We start from the raw sequence: 23,746 nt of genomic DNA on the forward strand, positions 1-23,746 counted from the left end.
AATGTTGAGGGGAAAATCTTTTTCTCCATAATGGCAAGGAGGCTAACTACCTACCTAATGGTTAACAGCTATACTGACACCAGCTGCCAAACGTCCAGAGGATCAGGTTTCCCAGGGTGTTTGGAACAGATCCAACCTATAGTCCAAAATCCAGCCTATGGTCCAAAACCAACAGGACGGAGAGGAAGGACCTCATAATCACAGAGGTGATAAGGTTTCTGCTTTTATGAGGCATTTACTGAAGCAGATCTGGGATCAAGAGGAATAAAAATACTGGTATATTGTAACTTTTCAAGATAGTGTGGCAAAATAATGCATTATACATGCAATAATGAGTCTAAGAATAATAAAATGCACTACACTCTACTTTGTTTTTCCTCTTATTCAAAATTCATTAGAATGTACTTCAATCCATTTAACAGTGAGATCACCCAATTACATGAATACATGGTTTTTTGTGTATTGTGTGTGTGTGTGTGTGTGTGTGTGTGGCTCAGAATAGTACTGTATCTACATAATAGCATACCCACAATCAAGCATATTAAATATAAACAAGACAAGAACTGTGTCTTTTGTTAGCTATATGGTCTTGTTTTGGACTTTGTTTTAATGTATCATTGGCATTAATGATCATTTCTAACACTAGGAGGTGCCAGACAATTAAAATTGACCAAAGTACAGCTCTCGTGTAATGGACACGGTTGGTAGATGTAATGACGATGATGATAAAAGAAGATATATACTGAGGACTTCTGAATTGCTACACAGAACTGTAAGCAAGACTATGAGATCTCTGCAAGACATTTTGTGTTTCACACCTTTAATCATGTTAAAAAGTTTAATGTAAAAGAAAAAAAAATGTGTTGGAGGATGGGTCAAGGCTAGAGAAAACCCACAGGACACCATTTAATGATCTAGCATCTACCACATATGTATTTATACCACAGCACTGTTGAATTTTCAATTCTGATTCTGATCTTCTGTTCAGAAGATGTTTATTCATTTCAGCAGCTCTGACAGTGGTTCTGTTTGCAAATCACAGGTTTATGTGCTCCTTATAATGTCTTATCATTTCTATAGTAACTTAGACAGAGTCTTGTATGGCAGACATTCCACATAAACATTGAGAAATGTGGGTAGTTGTGACTTTAAGTCACAGTAACAGTCAGAGGTAAAGCTGTAACTTTAAGTTTTTTGACATGGGAAAGTCTTTAGAATATATATATATATATACAGTCAGGTCCGGAAGTATTTGGACAATGACAGACTTTTTGTGATTTTGCCTTTATATTTGAAATAAAACAATCAAGATCGAAGTGTAGACTTTCAGCTTTATTTTAAGAGGTTCCACAAAAATATAGCATTGGAGGAGGCCTGGAAAGAACCCTAGGTTCCGTCACATCAGTGTTGAAATTGGTGTCCATTTACAACTTCCAATAGATATTGCGGCCTACAAACATGGCGACCAAGGACTCCAACTCCTGACACTCACTTTCAAGCTCACCTGATTAATGTTGAAGTACACCTGGACTCAATCACACACACAAAGACACACACTATAAATAGCATACTCAAACATTCAGTTAAAACAAAGTATTGCTCAGTGTCGCCTTGACTCCCGACATACCAAGCCTTGTTTATGATTGTTTATCTGGTTATGATCTTTGTTTGTCTCCTTGTTTCTGAATCTAGTCTTGTCTTGTTAAGTCCGCTTGCTAATCTCCGTTCCACTGCCTGTTTATACTGATTACCACTTTGCTTGTGATTTCGATCTGTTTGCCTGTTGTTAAAATGAAGATTCTTACCTGCACCTGCACCCATTCTGTCACCTGACAATAAGAGAAGTTTTAATTGACATTTGTTTAAATCAGAATGAAATACACTTGACTATTTATTCAATCCATGACTAAAGCTATGTTCCCATAAATTTGCAAAAATTCATTTACAGAATGTTAATAAATGTTGATAACTTCCTGAACTTTGGTCTTCGGATGTAAATATTGGTAATTTCCTGAGACTCGATAATGAATTTATTCAGTAAACAACCACAAGCATGTTCATTAAGATGTTGTTCATATCAGTCACTGTGCGTGTAATTTTACACATTGATAGTATAAACATTGGTTAATGCAGGTGTTTGGCTTATTTGGTTTATTATTTAAAAGAAAAATCTTAATTAATACAAGTGTTAGTTATCTTCTTAATGTTTCTTGGTGTATAAATGCTGAAGTTAATGTTTGTTCGTTCATGTTAACATTAAGGATATTATTTGTTACATTAGTTAAGCATTGTCATTTATTTGGTAAGCTGTTATTGCAGCTGCTCCTGTTAGGGGTCGCCACAGCAACTGTCGCTACACCCTCCATTGTCCACAAATTGATTTGGTGGATGTCCTCCTGATGCAACCCTCCCCATTTATCCAGGCTTGGGACCGGCACTGAGAGCGCACTAGCTTGTGCACCCCCAGTGACTGGTGTTGGCTCAAACCCACAATGCTGAGATCAAGTGCCAACTGAGCTAGCTGAGCTAGAATGGATAATAAAGTAGGCGCAACCTCAAGCCTGCCTTCCATTTCTTCATTTCTGTCCGAACGAGTGTCACAGTCATATTTTTATTGCTAATTAGACAAAATGTAATATTAGCCAAAGAGAACCCAAGTAAAATATAAAAAATACAAATTCGAGGCTTATGTAGCTAACTATGTTAATCTGTCCATACTGTGAAATAAATGAATTATGGACATAAATACACTTACTGTCCACTTTATTAGGAACACCTGTACACCTGCACGTTCTTGCAGTTATCTAATCAGCCAATCATGTGGCAGCAGTGCAAAGCAAAAAATCATGCAGGTACAGGTGAAGAGCTTCAGTGAATGTTCACATCAAACATCAGAATGAAGAAAAAGTGTGATCTCTGTGACTTTAACCGTGGTATGGATGGGCTGTATTTCAGAAACTACTGATCTCCTGGGAAATTCACACACAACAGTCTCTAGAGTTTACACAGAATGGGGCGAAACACAAAAAAACACTGAGTAAGAGACAGTTCTGTGGAAACACTTTGTTGGTGAGAGAGATCAGAAGAAAATGACCAGACTGGTCTGAGCTGACAGGAAGTCTATAGTAACTCAAATAATCACTCTTTACAACCGTGATGAGCAGAAAAGCATCTCAGAAAGCACACCATATCAAGCCTATCCTGGGCACAGACTCACCCAAACTGGACAGTTGAAGATTAGAAAAAAATCACCTGGTGTGTTTATAGTCTTCAACTGTCCAGTTTCGGTGGTCTGGGGTTGAGAATTGGACATGTTTTATAATAACCTAGATGCCACCAGGGAACTTGCAGATGATATAAAGACATCCTGAAAAATCTTATCCAGTCTTATCCAGGTTTCCAAATCTTGCTAAGCAAACTTGTAGGATACTTGGACCAATAAAAACAAGTAATTATAAATTGCATCTTTCTCACCAGGGGTGAAACACCCTCTATAAAAATTTGCATATGGATATATGGTACAGCATGCCTGTATATATTTACTGATTTTTTTAATCCCTCCAGAATAGCTTTCCTTCAGAAATAAGGTGCATTCTAGGGACTGTAAACTAACATTGAAGAAATGATCGAAGAAATGACTTCATCCTACCCAGACCAGACAAAACGATATATGACTGTGCTACTCTGGAGTTCATCAGCAACTCTGTAACTCTGCTGCTTGATAATGCTTCCCAAAAAGAAGATAGGACTTTTGTATTTTTTTCCTAGAAGAACAGATGTTTTGTGATGTTCTTGGTAAATTGTTAGCAGCTGGTACTCTCTCGTCTAGACACAAAACACAGACAAAACTCCAGCAGTTTGGGATCAAAGCATGTTTTCAGCTTGTAGAGAAGTAGAATGCTCACCATTCATACTATCTAAAATAGTTTAACGTAAATAAAAGTGAATAAAAGCGAGGAGTGAGATGAAAGGAGGAGAGCAGAGCCCTGGAGGACTTTCTCTGAGCAAGCATAGAGAAAGCATAGAGAAAGCATAGAGAAAGCATGGGGCAGGAAAAATCCTGCCCATATGGATGTCTATTAGCACTTGTTGCTTTTCCTAGTTTTGACTACTAGGTGCAATAATAACTTATGCATGCTAAGTGGGGCCGTGGACGCACTGGTTGATTGGTGATGACTCAAAAGTGGTCATTAGTATTTCAGTTGAATTTAAATTGTATGGAGTTGTGAATGAAGACTTTATGAAGGTTAATATTTGTTGAATAGCTGATATAAAGTATGAGTTACCACCTGCCCCTATGGAGATCACTGACTTGTGCAAAGGTTTCTTTTAGCAGTTTGACATTGATAATTATTATATTGGAGTGAATTTTCGAGAGTTTAAAAAAGTTTTTTAAAAATCTTCGTGTGTTTGAATAGTCATCCTAATTTGGCACCCCCATCTGTGTGGCCACTTTTAGAGAAACCTGTAACACAATATGGAAAATCGCATGATTCCTACATCATAATGTATCATAATCATAATTTTTGGCTCTTCTTACCTTTTTCTCTACTTATCCTGCCAAACTAACTCAAGTAAACTCCCAATACTGTCTGATTTATTAAACAAGCTCCACATGTAGGGCATCCAGTTTATTCACAGTAAAACTGAATCACAATATTAATGTGCAAATACAGTTTAAACACAATGACCATAGTTTAATGTCACATATTCTAGGCAGTATCTTACAAGCTTTGTCAGATATTTCATAAGTCATGCAGTATGTTTAAAGTATTATTCTGCACATAAAAAATGCTTAAAAATTTAAAAGTGTTGAAGTAACACAATAAGGTGAAATCTGTATGTGATTATAGAGTATCAGGATATAAATGACAGGAAAATTAATCTATTGCCTAAAGCTGACTGGAAGAGTAAATTAGAGTCAACTCAAAAAGTACAGTGTGTCTTCTGGTGTGCAATATCATTAGTTTACTATGACAATATATTAGCCTACTAAATAATACAGTATATTCATACATTTTTGTTACACTCTAAAAAACGATGGGTTATTTTTTACAAACCAGTTGCTGGGTTTAGCTTGTCTGGGGTTGGGGATGTGAACCTGAAAAGGAACAGGCAATTGTGCCAAGATTCATCATCTGGAAATTTCCACTGCTGAGACAGAGAAGCAACTTGTCAGAATTTGGCTTTGAATGAATAAAACAAATTAGTATTTTGGTAGAAAAGATTAAAGATTAGTTTAAATTCTTATGTAATTATATTTACAGTTAACATTAAGTTGCCTAATTTTGGGCTTCTATGTTACATGTAGCTAGTTAAATAACATTAAATTAAGTAACATTTTTGGCTCGCACTGAAGTTAGATTAATTCTAATCCTGCGTTTGATATTCAGAACTCGTGATTTCAGTCACAGTCATTTGGACACTGAGTTATCACATTATAGTTGAGTCAGACTGCTTTCATAGTATGTGTTTTTGTACAGAAAAAGTGCTGCTTGAAGCTTCTTTTATGCTGATTAAAAAAAATAAAAATCACACACACTGTAACCATAAGAACTCAGCGACTGTAGTCCAGCAATGTAATCATTTTTGCCCACAAGTTGGGTTAGACAAACCAACCCAGCATGCTGTGGTCAACATCCTAACCCTTTCTCACTAAATTAAAACAACCTATGCTGGCTTAGTTCATACTGGACCAGCGCCGAGTTTCCAAATTTACCCAAGTTGGGATTTTTTAACCCAGCAATTTTTAGAGTGTAGTTATGCATGTAGATTTACAGTTGTATTTCTTCAGCAGCGTTATGGCCCCTGTATGCCCAATGCTTCTCCATGACTCCATTCATGCCGTTCTGCTTAACACACGCTGCAGCTTCCAGGCTTATTGCACCTAATGGTGGACTATTGGCATTTATATTGTAGAGCATCAGGCCTTCATGTTCTGGCCGTCTTCTTACTCTACAACAAAGCAAATAGCACACTTCTAGCACATTCAAGGCCAGGGAAACGCATGCAACCGCAAGCATAAAGATAATAAAGATGGTCTTCTCTGTGGGTCTGGACATGAAGCACTGTGTGACCACTGGGCAAGGGGACTTGTTACATTGGAATTCAGGTATCATTACAAAGCCGTACAGGTAATACTGGCCAACGATGAAAGCAACTTCCAGGATGATTTTGAAAAACAGCTGTGTCAAGTAGCTACACAGCAACCTGCCCTTGATTCGGACTTTGCCATTTTCATCTGTGTATTTTGGTGCCTTGACTGACTGGTTGCTCTTGCGCATCTCTCTAAGCTTGTTCTCCTGGTGGATGATGTGGATGGCGTGGCCTAGGTACAGCAGGGTTGGAGTGGACACGAAGATGATCTGCATGACCCAAAAGCGGACGTGTGAGATGGGGAACTTCCAGTCATAGCAGATATTCTCACAACCCGGTGTGAGGGTGTTGCAAATTAAATCAGATTGCTCATCTCCCCACACATTCTCAACTCCTGCGCCCAGAACGAGGATCCTGAAGATGAAGAGGACGCTCATCCAGATCTTTCCAATGACGGTAGAGTGGGACTGCACCTTGTCCAGTAACGTGGAGAGAAAACCCCAGTCTCCCATTGTGTTTGATGATCAGGTTTACTCTAGAAGATTAAAGGGGAAAGATTCATTAAATTATCTGGTAGAATACTGGTCTGGTATCACTGTTTATAAATGTAATAAGTATTAATTTATATTTTATGGTGAGTGTGCTTACTACTTACTACTACTACTACTACTACTAAATTTTCCAGTAGAAAAACTAAGCATTGAATTGAAGTGAGTGAAATCAAACTGAACTGTTTTCCAAAAGCATCACAATCACAGTAGAGAGAGCATCGCATTGAACATTCTCTGTATCAGCTAATATAATCTTTACAACTGGGCCCTAAATTTAATCCAAGTTTACTGAATTGTTTTGAAAATGAATTATTTTTCAGGGTTTTAATTAGGGCTGTAATAATCAGATCATTTGAATCAGTGCATCGATTTAAAATGCAATGATTGAAATGAATCATAAATCAATTGTTTCTTTTTTTAAATTATATTTTTAGACTGACGTGTAAATAGGCTAGCAAAGTGATTTCTGAAACTCTTTTTGAAACACTTAAAATAGTCCTTCTCTACGTTAACATAATTCGCAAATTAACAGTAGGCCTACCCCAGGTTCTGAACAACACTGGTCACCTGTTGATCAGAAGTTACTAAATCATATTGCACTGTAGCAGATTCGGTGGTGTCTTACATTGCATGAAAGACATTTTGCAAATTTGTCAGATTGGACTGCATTTGTTCTGTCTGTGCAGATTTAGATATAGTATGTCCAAAATGAAGAATTTGATCATCTAGGTAGGAAAATCTAAACACAACACAACACAATTCATATTTCAGTTAATAAATATTTCATGTAGGCTTAATTCTTGACCTCTCAAGTTCCACAAATGTGTCAGATTTTAGGTAGTACTATAGGTAGCGATTTTTCATGCTGGCCTCCAGAGGTCAGCCATGTCTCATTAGTGATAGACCTTTTATCCTCCCACATATCCCTCGCTCCTTCAGTGTATTTATATTTCCCCATGGCCAGGAATGGCTGCATTGTAGTCTTTATCTGCAGTGACTGATGTTGACTGGGGCAGGTTAGGGATCCTTCAGTGTCATGATGCTAACTTTAACCCTTTAATGTAATCACCAAAGGGAATCAAACAGTGGAAATAAGATTTCTTATTTCTAATAATAATGCTAGTAATGTTTATAACTGGGGTTTTGTGAACCCAGTGATGTATGATGCAGTAATAAATATTACTGTCATAGAAGTATTGTTTTCCTGGAACTTTCTTGTCAAGAAAGTGCAAAATGAGGACAAAACAGTGAAAGAAGTGGAATTTCTCTACTGCCAGCTGTGCCATTGCACAGACCAGCTTGTCCTCTTTTTATGTGCATTTCTTTTGTCTTTATTGAATGATAATTTGTGTTGGCTTGTATTCTTTAATGACTAATATTTTTTGTATGTAATATTTCTTTAATTATTGCCATATTCATATTATTCAACCATTCACTCATTTTTTTATTTAAATCCATGTATGCAATTCAAATAATATGTGATTTAAACTTGACAGCGTAAACTGTATTTAAAATTGCATACACAGGCCAATTATACTATTTGAAGCCGCTCAGTCAAGCTGTACATTAGTGTGTCTCATTATATACACCTATCAGACATGACATTAAAAACCACCTGCCTAATATCGTGTAGGTCCCCCTTGTGCCACCAAACAGCTCTGACCCATCGAGGCATGGACTCCACAAGAGTGGAGCAAGAAGATGCTCGATCGGATTGAGATCTGGGGAATCTGGAGGCCAACTCAATTCCTTGAACTCTTTGTCATTTTTCTCAAACCATTCCTGAACAATTTTTGCAGTGTAGCAGGGAGCATTATCCTGCTGAAAGAGACCACTGCCATTAGGGAATATCGTTGCCATGAAGGGTTGTACTTGGTCTGCAGCAATGTTTAGGTAGGTGGTACATGTCAAAGTAACATCCACATGAATGCCAGGACACAAGGTTTCCCAGCAGAACATTGCCCAGAGCATCACACTGCCTCTGATGGCTTGTCTTCTTCCCATAGTGCATCTTGGTGCCATCTCTTCCCCAGGTGAGCGACTCACAGACCCGGCCATCCACATTATGTAAAAGAAAACGTGATTCATCAGACCAGGACACCTTCTTCCATTTCTCCATGGTCCAGTTCTGATGATCACATGCCCATTGTAAGAGCTTTAAATGGTGGACAGGGGTCAGGATGGGCACTCTGACTGGTCTGCAGCTACGCAGCTCCATACACAGCAAGCTGCGATACACTGTGTGTTCTGACATCTTTCTATCATAGCCAACATTAACTTTTTCAGCAATTTGTGCTACAGTAGCTCTTCTGTGGGATCGGACCAGACAGGCTAGCCTTCACTCCCCACGCGCATCAGTGAGCCTTGGGCAAACATGACCCTGTTGCCGGTTCACTGGTGACACTGGCTCACAAGGTTGTCCTTCCTTGGACAACTTTTGGTAGGTATTAACCACTGCATACCGGGAACACCCCACAAGACCTGCAGTTTTGGAGATGCTCTGACCCAGTCATCTAACCATCACAATTTGGCCCTTGTCAGAGTCGCTCAGATCCTTATGCTTGCCCATTTTTCCTGCTTCCAACACATCAACTTCGAGAATTGACTGTTCACTTGCTTCCTAATATATCCCAGCCTTTGACAGGTGCCATTGTAAAAAACATAATCAACATTATTTATGTCACTTGTCAGTGGATTTAATGTTTTGGCCGATTGGTATACGTAAGTTTACACGAATGTTTTTCCAAACAAACTGGATTTTTGTGGGAATACTCCTACAAATAATTTACGAATACATTTGTTCGTATCAAGCTTGATAAATGAGACCAAATGTTATTTAAGTTTACCACACTTTTTTTCTTAATAATGAGACTCTAACAGTTGAGATTGCTCAAAAAAAGATGCTATACCAAATGCTTGAGCAAACCAATTATGGTGAAAGGTGTTAAAGTGAAAGGTGTCAGGTCAGTTGCATAAGGTGTGTTAAGGCAATTACTCCAGGAGCAGGGTATAGAACCCTGGCTTTACTGCCTGCTGGAGGGCCAGCATCTAGAGCTTCATCCCCAGGCAGTCAGGCTGCTCACCACCTTGTTGAACCTTAACACACACGTATTTGTAATACAGTGCAATATATTATTGTTTTGTACATTGCTCCTTTCACATTATATGAAATGTATGCAGTTACAAATCAGTCTGAAGAAAGCTGCAGGAATTTAAAAGCTCAAAGAAGATTGCACATTTATGCAGTTTCTATTCCTCCTTAGTGGAAAATGCACGTCATGCCGCCTCCATTTGTTTAACCTCATAAAGACTGTTTTACGTTCTTTACATTGAAAAGCAGATTTCTTTCCATACAATTTATGTGACCTGATTGAATTTGACACAGCCATAATTAGCTTAGACAATGAGATTTCAGCACAATGTGTAGTATAATGGCATTTGGCACTGGGTTCCAAATCATAGAGGACTTCATTTACTTTAGGAGGTTTGGCAAATTATGTATAATGCTAATAATTAATGAATAAAAAAGATAACAACAACAACCATAATAATAATAATAATAATAATAATAATAATAATAATTATAATTATTCATTGGCACCTTTCAAGACACTCAAGTTCATCTTACAATGCAAAACAAACAAACAAACCAAATACAATCAATCCTGAATATGAGTTTTAAATAAATATATCTAAGTCTACTTACACCATTTATTCTCATCAGAAATTCTTAATTCACTCAAAAGATTGACCATATTAATAAATAAATAGTGGAATATTAAGGAAAGATCTATTAATGATCATGTTGATGTTATAAATCCTTGTAATTATTATATAATTATGTAACATATCATTATTAAACTATGCTGTAACGTGAGTAAAATAAAACTCACCAGGAGCAGTGGGTCAGGTCGTAAATTGTAAAAAGTCAAATTCTGTATCCGCGTTGAATGAATAGGATGACAGATCACTATGTCTTAAACACTACGGCCTCTAGATTATAGATTCTTCAAGTGTGTGTCCTTCAAGTGTGTGTTCCTGATTTAGCTATCCCACTTTCGTTCCTCTTACGTCTTCATTTGGTAATGTCTAATCACCCAACACTTCTCGTAAGCGACTGTGGACAGACAGACATATTCACATGTTTTGACTCATTTCTCAGCCAGCTTTTAATCATTTCTTACAACATAATAACAAATGATCCAACATAATAACAAAAAGATCCACACCCATATATATATATATATGTGTGTGTGTGTGTGTGTGTGTGTGTGTGTGTGATAGAAGCATTAAATAGTGAAAATAAAATCTAAGTAATTGTTAAAATAATAATAATAAAATAACCATAAAATGAATAAGTAATTAACATAAAATAATAATAATGATTTGGGGGAAAAGCATGGAAATGTAGCTTGAAAAAATAAAAAGCATTAAAATTATATTTTAAAAATGCAAATGTGTATTTAAATAGTATTTATTATTAATATTTAAATGGGAATGAATTAACTTATAATCTTAAATATTTGTATTAATTGATTGTCAAATAATGCAGCAAATATAAAACTAGAGAAATATAACAATTTAGAGTAACCAGTCCACTAATGGCATGGAGCTGTGAGACTGTCTGCTTTATTAATTTATCAGTTAGTGTGTTTTTCATGTTTTCATTTCACTTTGTGCATATGTTTAGACCAAGTATTCTGTAAAGCAATTCCCTTGGATACACATGAAATCAGATCACAACTACAAAAACAAAACAAAACAAAACAAATTATTATTGTCGAAACATTAGAAATTCACAGAAGTATCACTTAGTTTGAAATATATTTGCTTTTTTGCATGTGGCTGAACTGGAGTTTATCTGTGGGATTAAAAGAGGTCTTTAAGGTCAAGCTATGGTTCACACCTCACTCCTACACTGCTTGCTTACTTTCTGATAATCGCCAGACATGGCTGCTCAACTTACTGACACTAACCCTAGCTATGATCGTACAGCACGTATTAATTCTAACATTTAACACATTTCTAAAGAAATAGGGAAGCACTTTCATCGACATTTCACAACATTCCATTTCGTGCTTTGACTGGTTCGTCATTTGGAGGTGGTGTACGTGATAGCTGTTGTGTAGCCTGAAAATTCTGTGGGAGGTTTGGGATTGTCAGCATTAATGCACTCTTTAAAGTCTTGATCTCTAAAATCAAAAAGGACTGGGGGTTTATCTAAAACCTTTTACAGACTCTCATCTACCTGATCTTCTTCTGCTGCGCTAAAACAAATTTTCTACCTGAGGTCTGGTGTGTGTGTGTGTATGTGTATGCTATCTGGTGACACTTATATTAAGTGTACGGCATACCATATTCTCATGAGATCATCACTTTTGCCCCAGTGATTTTGTGTTGTGGTGCTGATCGTCCCCAAGGCTTACCTTTACACCTGCAATACCAAATAAATACACACCGGACAGTAACAATAAACAAGTTCATGTGTTCCTGGAGAACAGCCTCGGATGCTCAGATACTCACAGCTGGACGGATATGATTATGCCGACCCTTGAACTGGCATCGGTAACGTCTGCAGGATGCAAGTAAGTAAGATCAGCGCTATAATTATTGAGGGTAATCTATGAATCATTGTCAAAGTCTGTAGCATGGATCAAAGAACAAGCAAGTAGAAACAGACAAGAATAATCCATACTGATAAACAGGAAACACCAGCGAGGGTCATAACCAGAAAACAACACTTGAACCTAATGAAACAAAATGCAAGATAAGACTTCGCACTGAAACAATGAAACCTCAGGGTTTAAATAGGAAACCTAATCAACAGAGGAACTGAAAACAGGTGATAACAATCATGACACAATAGGAAGATAAACCAGTGGCAAGATGGGGGTGGAGACAAGACATGAATCAAAACAAAACGCACGTGGCTTTATAAACAAAACCAAACATGCTCGCTTGTGCTGGGAGCCACGACATGAGTTCTGAGAGGGGAATTAATGACAACGCCACACACTCAAAGACTAAATCTTAATCTGAAAATAAAATGAATGGATAAAAAACAGAGAAAAAGGTGTAACTGTTGATATGATGAAGTTTTCTGTAAGGTGAAGGAAGGAGTCTCCAGTTTCAGCACTTTGTAAAAGTCAGTACAAGTCTTCATGACAGAGGGCTTTCCATTTTCTTTGCAACTTGACAAGCTGTATTTTTTCTGCCTTGTTAACATCAATAGAGAGAAATAAGAGAAGCTGGTGAGGCAGTGGCTGTTATTGCTGTTATATCATACACCCTGGATGGGACACTCGTCCATGCACATACTCATTCACACCTAAGACCAATTTATTTTAGCTAGTCCACCTATTGGTGTGTTTTTAGGAGGTGGAAGGAAACCAGAGAACCCAGAGGAAACCCATGCACTGTTTTAAAAACATAAATATCTTCAAACTAAACATTCAAGTCAGACTGTTTGAAAAAAAAAAAAATTGTAAAAGCTTGTAAAAAAAAAGTATAGCAATCAGGACCAATCTGACCAAATATGTACAGTACAAAAGCCTATAGAAGAAGGGACGCTCAAAAAAACTCCAGAGTTTTGCAACCAGTTTTACATGAAATGATTGCAATGATAACCTTTTAACTTAATACTTTTAGCATGAATATGCTAAACGCACCCTGTCAAAGCCAGTTTAGCATTAAAAGCCTATCGACTGTCATTTTGGCACTGATGAAGGGAATTATGAAAGTGATGGCTGGTCAGTAGATTAGATGGGAAGGCTAAGATTGAATCTGTCAACAGCTTGACAATGAAACTATTAGTGTTGCGCAATGCTTCATATCACGCGGTCTCATCAATGGCATAATAAGAATGATTACACACATATACTTAAAGACTGACGTTACATTATATTCCCAAAAGTATGTGGACACCTGAGCATGACACCCATATGTGCTCGTTGCTCATCGCATTCCAGATTTGTTCCCTTTTGCTGTTATAATAAGCTCCACTCTTCTGCGAAGGCTTTCCACTAGATTTTGGAGCGTGGCTGTGGGGATTTGTGTTCATTCAGCTACAAGAGCTTTAGTGAGGTCAGGCGCTGATGTTGGTGAGGAGGTCTGAGGTGCAATCTGTGCTCCAGTTCATCCCGAAAGTGTTCAGTGGGGTTGAGGTCAGGGCTCTGTGCAGGACACTCGAGTTCTTCCACTCCAACCTTCACACACCATGTTTCATGGAGCTGGCTTTGTGCACAGGGGCATTGTCATGCTGGAACAGGGTTGGGCTTCGTAGTTCCAGTGAAGGGAAATTGCAATGCTACAGCATACAACGAAATTCTAAACAATTCCGTGCTTCCAATTTTGTGGCAACAGTTTGGGGAAGAACCACATATGGGTGTGATGGTCAGATGCACACAAAAAGTGATTCAAATTGTCCAGAAAAAGTAAAGTTACATTTTTGTTGCCTTTTGTGTCATTTGTACTTTGACTGGACAATGTATGTTTAGTCTGTCTACATTTACTTTCTCCTCCAAAGGCTTTTTGGGAAACAATAATGATATAATGATAGTGATAATGATATAATGATATAATGATAGTAAATAATGCACCTTGTTCATGTTCATTAACCCCCCAACTGTGTTTCACACACACCTTCTCAATCACTGCTGTTATGGATGTGTAAGAGAAGCAGACTATTTTTCTTATGACCATTGTGGTCATTCCAAAAATCATCCACTTTAAGACATTTGTTAACAGCAAATACGTTGATTTGGATGCCACAAATGAAACTTTACATTGATGTCCTGTTATCTTTGAATGACAAGGGGTGTGGGCCCTACATTTATTTGCAAGTGAAAAATGATTAAAAGCATGTGTGTGTGTGTGTGTGTGTGTGTGTGTGTGTGTGTGTGTGTGGCCATTATTTTTTATCTAGGTGGGGACCAAATGTTTCTACAAGGATGGGAATATCTGACATTTGGCTGGCCCCCATGAGAAATATTCCCCCCTCCAAAAAAATAAAATAAAATAAATAAATAAATAAACACCTAAAAGAGACAATCTATTTTTCTTCTGGTTGCTGAGGTTAAGGTTAGGGATAGATTTAGGTATAGCAAAGCATTAATTGTTTGTATTAATAACAATATAAGTGGAAAGACTTCATAAGGATAGTGGGAGAAGTGTGAGTGTGTGTGTGTGTGTGTGTGTGTGTGTGTGTGTGTGTGCGTGCATTGTGAAATAATGATTCTCTTAGGCGTGATGCTTGTGGGAGGACACTCATTGTGGTGACACTCTGATGAAAAGGAAATTTAATTTCAGAGTATCTTCATACTTGAGATTTGGTGTGTGCTGTGAAAAGTTTGGCGACTTCAGGTAAGAGCAAACAGAATAAAAATATTTTGGAATTTCTGGAACAGTGACAGATAAATTAGGTCCACACTTAAATATACTGATCTAAAACAAACAACAAAAAAAACATTGTATTAAGTACAATATACAATAATGTTAATTTTGATTCTACAGATCACACTACCGATTAGACATTAGTTTACATTGTTTAACATGAGTTTGGAAATATAAATAGATGAAATGTACCTACGTTGAAGTTTAATGTACATATACATATGGCTTGCTCATTATGAAACCAAATCTACATTTATATTTCTGTAAAGCTACTTTGAAAGAACATCTATTGCTAAAAGTGCTCTACAAATAAAATTAATTTGAATTTCACTAAAGATTGCTGATATATTCTTTTTCATTTCCCTTTTTAGTGCTCAACTCTTTCTTCCTCTGCCTTCAGTTGAACATAAACCATGGGAGACTGGGGTTTTCTCTCCAAGTTACTTGACAAAGTGCAGTCGCACTCCACGAACATCGGTAAGGTGTGGCTGACGGTGCTTTTAATCTTCCGGATCATGGTGCTTGGTGCAGGAGTCGATAAAGTCTGGGGAGACGAGCAGTCCAACATGGTGTGCAACATTATCACACCTGGCTGCAAGAACGTGTGCTACGATCACAAGTTTCCTATCTCTCACACTCGCTTCTGGGTTCTCCAGATCATCTTTGTGACCCTACCGACACTTGTCTACCTCGGCTACGTCCTGCATGTGATCCACAAAGAGGACAAACTGAGGCAGAAGTATGCTGAGAAGCGAGGAACCAAACTCCCCAAATACACAGATGACAACGGAAAGCTTCGGTACAAAGGAAACCTCCTGCGCATCTACGTTGCTTGTATATTAATGACCATTCTGTTTGAAGCAGGCTTCATCGTGGGTCAGTACTACTTGTACGGCTTTGTGATGGAATCTAGGCTTATGTGTGAAGAGAAACCATGTCCTCATCCCATCGAGTGCTTCATGTCACGTCCAACCGAGAAGACCATCTTCATCATCTTCATGCTGGTAGTGGCGTGTGTCTCATTGTTACTGAATATAGCAGAGATTTTTTATCTGATCTGTCGGGCTAACAAGGGTAAAGACCATCAACATATATATATTACTAAAGAGACACATTGCTGAAATCAAATTAAATGCATTCTGGGTTTATTTTACTGAAGAAAATGAGTTATAATGCACTACTTGGAGAACTAGGGGTTGTGACAATACACCAAGACAATAATAATAAGATCTTTTTGAAATTCCAAAATGCCTTGATCTATCAAAAAACATGCTTCTGCACTACATAGTTATAGTACTCTAAATAAGTCATACTGTCACACCTCTAAGGACAACAACACAACAAAATATGGTGCAACATCTGAAAAGATCAATCATTTTTTATGTCTAAGATTCTTTTCCTTATTCTTAGTGATGGAAATTCTGATTCTGATTCTCATTTGTCTCAGCTCACCAATAAGAATCGACTCTTTCGACTCCCAAACAGCTCATTTTCTAAACTGGACAAAGTTGAATTGCATTTTACAAAACGTATTTAAATAGTAATAACCGATAGCCTCCACTAATACACTGGACTACATACACCATGCAACACTGAGAGTAATACACACAGCTGAGAGTCGAACACATGGCTTGTTACACACTAATGAACCAGCTCACATTTTGAAAAGAAGTTTCCATGGAAGTATTTTGATTAAATTACACTGTGTGAGTATCATCATTACCTGCACCTACAAAAATAAAAAATAAAAAATTTTAAAAATGACATATAAGCGGCTCTCAAAATTCACTTAAAAGAGTCGAATCAAAGAGCTGACTCATGTGCGAAGGACACATCACTAATGTAGAAAGAAATCCTAATTTTGTTATAGCATTCATTTGTACGTTCTATCCCATCAACTACTAATGATATTTTTGAATACATATATCTTTTAAAAATCCTTTCTTAATATTACTTGATTTTGAATATGACTAAATTTTAAAAATTTTATAGTGTTGTTTCTTTTATGACAAATTTACTGCAGATCTGGGTAAAGTAATGCATTATACATACATATATGAGTCTTGTATAATAATAAAATGCACTGTGCTGTGATTTCATACCTTCTGTAAAAATCATACTTTATTTGTTTTTCCTTTTATTTAAAATTCATTGTAATGTACTTCAATCGATTTATCAATGAAATTTAAAAAATTACATGAATACAAGTTGTTTTATTTCTGTGTGTGTGTGTGTGTGTGTGTGTGTTATGTAGGCTCAGATTAATATCAACATGATAGCATATAAACAATGACGAATAGTAATTATATAACTATACAATAACAGAGTCTGTTATTAGCTACATGTTCTTTTTCATCAGTTATGTTTTCTAACACTAGGAGGTGCCAGACAGTTAAAATTGATCAAAGTACAGCTCTGGTACTAGGGCACAGCTGGCAGATGCAACAATATAATATATATAAATATAGTGAGGACTCCTGAAGTCCTGTAAATCACTTTAAGCATGAGAAAGCACCTTTAATTGTGATATATATGAGGAATTTATGCAGACCTACTCTACTGAAATGCAGAAAAAGTGCTGAAGCTTGGGTTGGCTCCAGAGAACATAAGCAACCATTTCATGATCTAGGGTACTCCAGTATATGGCCAAAGGTTTGTGGACACCTGACCATCACACCAATACATTCATGGGAAAAAGAAAGTACACCCTTCCTCAATGCTATGTTTTTAATTATCAGAGACTAAATACCAATTACGTGGCCCTCACCAACTTCTATAACCTATAACAACCGATAACAAATAACCTCAGGTGACAACAACAACAACAACAACAACAAACACTACAGATTTCTATATGTAGTCATTTTTTCCAAAAAAGTAAACCAATATTCAGAAACCAGATGGGAAAAAATAAGTACGCTCCATAATTCAATAACATGTAGAACCACCTTTGGCAACAATAACTTGAAGTAAACATTTTCTGTAGAAGTTTATAGTCTCTCACATCGTTTTGGAGAAATTGTGGCCCACTTTTCTTTACAACATTGCTTCAATTTATTGATGTTTGAGGACATTTGTTTATGCACAGCTTTCTGTCTTTCTGACTTCAACCCAATCTCAATAGGGTTGAGCTCTAGACTTTGACTTGATCATTCCAACGCCTTAATTTTTTGTCTTTTTTTAGTCATTCACATATTGATTTCCTGGTGTGCTTGGGATCTTTGTCCTGTTGCATGACCCAATTTCAGCCCAGCTTAAGCTGCTGGATAGATGGCCTCACTTTTGTCTCAAGAATAGTAAGAAGAGTTCATCGTTGTCTCAATGACTGCACATTTCCTAGGTCCTGTGGTTACAAAACAAGCCCAAATAATCACCCCTCCCCCACTATGCATGACAAATGGTATGAGGTGTTTGTGGTGATACGCTATAACAAAACTGTGCATGATGACCAAACATCTCCACCTTGGTGTCATCAGTCCAAAGTATATTGTTCCAGAACTTTGGCGGTTTGTTCAGATGCAATTTTGCAAACCTGAGTCTTGCTCCATATTCTTTTTGGACTGACTTTTTTCTAGCCAACCTTCCCCGAAAGCCATATTTGTTCAGTCTTTTTCTGATTGTGCTGTCATGAACATAAACATTTAATATGCTTACAGAGGCCTGTAGGTCTGTCAGCTGACACTTGTAAACAATCCTTCTCACTGTAGAATAGTGAATTTCAAATTATTTGGAGATGGCCTTATAACCCTCTCCAGATTGATGAGCAGCAAGGATTGCTTCTCTGAGGTCATGGATGATGTCCTTTCTTCTTGACATGATGTAGACACACACCTGAGTGTGCGAGAACATCAAACTGCCAAAAGTTCTGCTTTTATAGAGGTAGTCACTCTTCTTGATTATTAACTAATCTCGTCTATGTCTTTAGTAACATCTAGCTGCTAATTTCTCTCTTAATGACTGTGGAAGTAGGAAAGGTGTACTTTTTCCCACTTGGTTTATGAATGTTGGTTTAATTTTTTGGGAAAAATCATGACATGTTGAAATCTGTTGTGTTTTTTGTTGTCACCTGAGGTTATTTGTTTGTTTATAGAGGTTGGTGCAGACCACACCCCGATAAATAAAAACAGTTATACATATGGAAGGAGGGTGTACTTTCTTTTTCCCATGATTGTATGTGGTTCTTCCCCAAATTATTGCCACATAATTTGAAGCACTCAATTGTATAAGATATACAATCTTTGTGAGCTGTAATATTTCCCCTGTACTGGAACTAAGGGACTAAACCTGTTCCAGCACGACAATGACCCTGTTCACAAAAGGAGGTCTATAAAGACATGGTTTGCCAAGGTTGGTGTGGAAGAACTTGAGAAGAACATCATTTAAAAATGTGTGTAACTGGTGATATGGAAAGATTTTCAGTGAAGAAGCATTTATTTAGATATTTTTGGAAGGAGTCAGCGCTTGTAGTCAGCATTGTCAGAACTTTGTAACAGTTAGAGGTAAAGCTTTACGTTTTCTGACATGGGAAACCCTTCAGGATGGAGGACTTAGCAGTTTCTCGATACCTTGATAATTACCGGGTTTTTTTTTATCTTATTGACTTCAATAGAAGTCACAGATACTCCACAACAATAAAGGTAAGTATAAATGGATAGATAGTTCATTGTGTCTCATAAATAAAAACATATTAGCATTGGCAAATTGCTGTGGTATTGTATGAGCAAAATAAAACACTTCCAGATGTACTGTTAAAAAACATAATCACAAATAATCACACCATTCCGTAATTAAAGGTTTTCCTAAAACAGCATGACGCATGTGTTTTATTGCTTACATATGATAAACACTGGATGTAAGATGTAGCTGATTTTCTGCCTACTAAAATGATTATAACTCCAGTGGAGGATGATCCACATCTAGTTTTGTAGCAGTTGTTACTCAAGATTCTGGTTTATTCCTTATTAATGCACACAGCTCATCTGTCTATCTGTCTGTTTGTCTATCTATCTGTCTTTCTCCAGTATGCACTCACTAACCAGTGGTCTGATGTTTTAACTTTACTCATTTGAGGTTTCAGATATCCGTCAGTAGAGTGTTATTTTAGATGTTTAGTTCCACATTCTTTTCTGCAGGTTTTCCTTTCTCTTAATTTCCTCCTTTTCTGGTTTGAGCTTGTGTAAGTTCCCTCACTATGAGACAAATATAAACTTGTAGTTTGTTCTAAGGAATCAGCCCTTTTCTATACTTGTGGCAATTTTGTGATATATTAAGCTTTTATAGTCTTATTTACAGCAACTGTTCTGACAATTTAGTGAGTTCATACAGTATGAGAACTACTAGAGTCTCTGTCAGTTTTAAAACATTTAAAGGAGTTAAACTCCTGTCATAACCACTATTACCACACCATTGCATCACTAGACATTCACGTGAACAGACATTATTAAGAAATAATTAAAGTTTACCAGTTCCCCTGACGTCCTATTATAATATCTTTAGGGTGCCACAAGCTTAAAACCTACACAGCCATAACAAAATCCTTCATCGTATCACCTTGATTCAGTTTTACATCATCACACTCTGAGCAGAAAATTCTATCGCATTGTGTAGAAATTACAGCATTAACTCCACTCCTCACAGACCTGCACTTATCTAGAATGAGGAAGAAGTCAGGAGACATCATGGCACAACCCTTACACCCAGGCCTGGCTCACTCCTCATTCCCTATTTCTTCATCTAAATGACTCAACGTGGCATTACACCATGACATAAGTAAGTATAAGTTACTTTACTTTTCCAATAAGACCATATCCCGAGGTGTTTTTATTCCTCTTATACCACAGCAACACTAATCATTTTTTTAAAATTGATTATAGAAAGAGACGTCATATGTTGTTCTTTTTTCAACTGTTAGGGGTCACCACAGTGGATCCTCCATCTCCATCATGGAAATCAAGGTTTATTGCCTGCATATTTTATTTAGCACAGGTTTTACACCCTTGTTGCCGCAACCCTCACATATTATTCAGGCTTGGGACTGGCACTGAGAGTGTTACTAGTTCATGCAACCCTATTGGCTGGCTCTGGCGTCCGACCTGAATCGCAAACCCATGACCCTGAGATAAAGAGTCTCATGCTCTACCAACCGAGCTAGCCGGGTGCAAAACGTGTCACGTCTTATCCATTTATTTTTACATTTAATATTAAAAAAAAAGTTAGCTCTTGTTATCACTTATGTTAGAGCAATCATTCCTTCATCACCATTGTTTTTCTCGCTCTCTTGAAGTTAATGAGATTTAAAAAATACATCATGTCATATTAGTGAGAAATTGCATCTCCATCTTGAAGACTTATACAGCTTTATCTCTGACTGTTACAAAATTCCTTGTACACTAAAAACAGTCTGTCAAAGGTTTTGTTACAGAAGTACATACTGTATGTGAATGATATACCCAGTTATAATAAGATTATATGGAAGATATGGAACTATTAATTATCCAAAGACCCCCTTAAGAAACCATGTTTTTGTGTATCACTATTCTAAAGAGGCTCTTATACAACATTTCTGAAGTCAACTAGTGCTTAAGATGCTGAATGAAATATAGAATATATTTAGAGTTAATGCATTTTATTTAAAAAAATATGTGCTTCAAATACAAGGACACTTTACTTACAGACAAAACAAAACATTACTAAATCATATCTACAAGAAAATGTCTTTGTGTTCTGTATTTGTCCATGAAATTATGAAAAAGTCTGAAACTGAAAAAAGTAATGATGCACAGTGAAGTAAACAAAGTCTTAAACCAAAACCAGACTCGTTTTCTGGAAATATAAGAGAACATAAAATCAATAAAATAAAATCACAGCTAGGTTAAATTCATTTTTAAATACACAGAGTTGACTTGTACAAGCCAGTGTTGAGAATAATGAAACTTTTTTGCTTCTTCTTGTCTCAAGATTTGCAATTATGTCCATTTACAGGAAGATACTTTCCTTAAGAGTTTAATGTCAGTTTATTATGTCTTCTGGACCTGCGGCAAATCAGGTAGAACATCTCAATAACGTTCAGCAGCAAAGACACACAGGACACGATCAGCATGAAGATGATGAAGACAGTTTTCTCAGTGGGACGAGACATGAAGCACTCTACAGTGTAGGGACACGGGTATCGAGTGCATACGATTTTAGGGATCATCACGAAACCATACAGATAGTACTGGCCTACTATAAATGCTGCTTCAAGCAAGATCTTAAAGATCACACTGGTCAAGTAACTAGCCAATAAGTCACCTTTAATTTCCACTTTCCCCTTCTCGTTGGTGTATTTGGGCTGTTTGACGCCCTGACCATTAGCTTGGTTCTGGAGATACTTCCTGAGCTTCTTTTCCTTATGGATGATGTGCATGACGTGACCAAGGTACATGAGTGTCGGAGTGGACACAAAGATGATCTGCATGGTCCAGAAGCGGATGTGGGAAATGGGGAACGCTTGATCGTAGCACACATTGGTACAACCTGGTTGTTTGGTATTGCACACCATTTTACTCTGCTCGTCCCCCCACACTTTCTCTGCTCCAGCTCCGATGACCATGATCCTGAAGACGAAGAGCACGGTCATCCATACCTTCCCGATGACAGTGGAGTGCGACTGCACCTTATCCAGCAGCTTGGACAAAAATCCCCATTCACCCATTTTGCCTCTAATACACTTATCTGGTGAAAGAAAATGAAATTTCACTGTAACACTGTGTTTGTGAACAGGTTATGAGATGTTATTTAAATATTGTTAAAGAAAGGTACCTAAGAGGATTCGTGGATTAGATCTGAGCGCTGAACTCAAAAAGAGAAGAGTCCAAAGTTCAGTTTCAACCTGGCAAAAGACAAACATTGTTGCTGAAATAAGCTTTAAAAAAACACACAACAGAGTAAAATGTACTTTAAATAGTACGTAATCCTTTAAAAAATGTAAGCTATACATTTATGAATATGTCTGCTGAAAACATTATATGTGCTAAGATATTTATGACATAAAGAAATAAAAATAATTTTTTTATTAAAAAAAAGAATACACAAATATATTTTAAAAAAATCTAAAAAATATATCTAAAAAGATCATTTTGTGACTAAATAAAAAATAATTAAAAACGTAATGGTGATTATAATAAAATAATGTGATTATTTTTTCAAAAATTATGATAGATGCTACAGATTCAATATAATCTTATCCAGGACAAAGTACCATTGTACCATTTTTATGAAGTAAAATGGTAAAGTAATACCACAAATCTTTCAAATATTGGCTTTTTCATTACAATAATATCTCCAAATTTGCTGGTAGTGTTATACAAGTACAGCTATAATGTTTTTAATTAACATAATATCCATATGACTTACATACAAGTAAAAACTCAAAGTTTTAAGAAAAAGATATTGCTTTTTACTTACCTTGGAGTATGCCACAACCGGAGTGATAAAGGAATGGAAAAATAAAAAAACAAAACGGGCGTCTACACCTGACCTTTAATTCGTGCCTGGTTTCGTAATAGTATCGCACTCCCGTCACGTCGCTCTTCAGCTCTACAGATGATAATTTACCCACACGCTGGAGATTGGAAGAGTCATTTGGAGTGGTGAAGAATCAATCATTAAACTTGGGAAGGACGTGTTCTTCAGTGGGACGTCCATAAATCAGAACTATTGCTGGAATT

The 23,746-nt window shown here is 36.9% G+C and overlaps 3 protein-coding genes across 4 annotated transcripts; 1 reads left to right on the forward strand and 2 right to left on the reverse strand.

Moving 5' to 3' along the window:
• Window positions 1-4,607: 4,607 nt before the first annotated feature.
• On the reverse strand, window positions 4,608-10,700 carry LOC113531789 (gap junction Cx32.2 protein-like). Its single transcript, XM_026922692.3, has 2 exons — window positions 10,541-10,700; window positions 4,608-6,631 (listed from the first exon to the last, which is right to left on the reverse strand). Exon 2 carries the CDS (start codon window positions 6,606-6,608, stop codon window positions 5,775-5,777), a length of 834 nt encoding a protein of 277 aa, XP_026778493.3. The 5' UTR covers window positions 6,609-6,631; window positions 10,541-10,700; the 3' UTR covers window positions 4,608-5,774.
• A 4,178-nt stretch (window positions 10,701-14,878) lies between these two features.
• Window positions 14,879-17,236, forward strand: LOC113532226 (gap junction Cx32.2 protein-like). Of its 2 annotated transcripts, none has more exons than XM_026923493.3 (2): window positions 14,879-15,008; window positions 15,410-17,236. In XM_026923493.3, exon 2 carries the CDS (start codon window positions 15,452-15,454, stop codon window positions 16,157-16,159), a length of 708 nt encoding a protein of 235 aa, XP_026779294.1. In that variant the 5' UTR covers window positions 14,879-15,008; window positions 15,410-15,451; the 3' UTR covers window positions 16,160-17,236. The 2 variants fall into 2 exon arrangements, with proteins under 2 accessions (XP_026779294.1, XP_034169815.1); XM_034313924.2 differs by having other exon boundaries at window positions 14,922-15,008; window positions 15,439-17,236.
• A 4,410-nt stretch (window positions 17,237-21,646) lies between these two features.
• On the reverse strand, window positions 21,647-23,640 carry gja12.1 (gap junction protein, alpha 12.1). Its single transcript, XM_026923494.3, has 3 exons — window positions 23,484-23,640; window positions 22,839-22,908; window positions 21,647-22,751 (listed from the first exon to the last, which is right to left on the reverse strand). Exon 3 carries the CDS (start codon window positions 22,729-22,731, stop codon window positions 22,033-22,035), a length of 699 nt encoding a protein of 232 aa, XP_026779295.2. The 5' UTR covers window positions 22,732-22,751; window positions 22,839-22,908; window positions 23,484-23,640; the 3' UTR covers window positions 21,647-22,032.
• Between the last annotated feature and the right edge of the window lie 106 nt (window positions 23,641-23,746).

The sequence above is a fragment of the Pangasianodon hypophthalmus genome, chromosome 19 (assembly GCF_027358585.1).
Source record: "Pangasianodon hypophthalmus isolate fPanHyp1 chromosome 19, fPanHyp1.pri, whole genome shotgun sequence".
NCBI lineage: Eukaryota > Metazoa > Chordata > Actinopteri > Siluriformes > Pangasiidae > Pangasianodon > Pangasianodon hypophthalmus.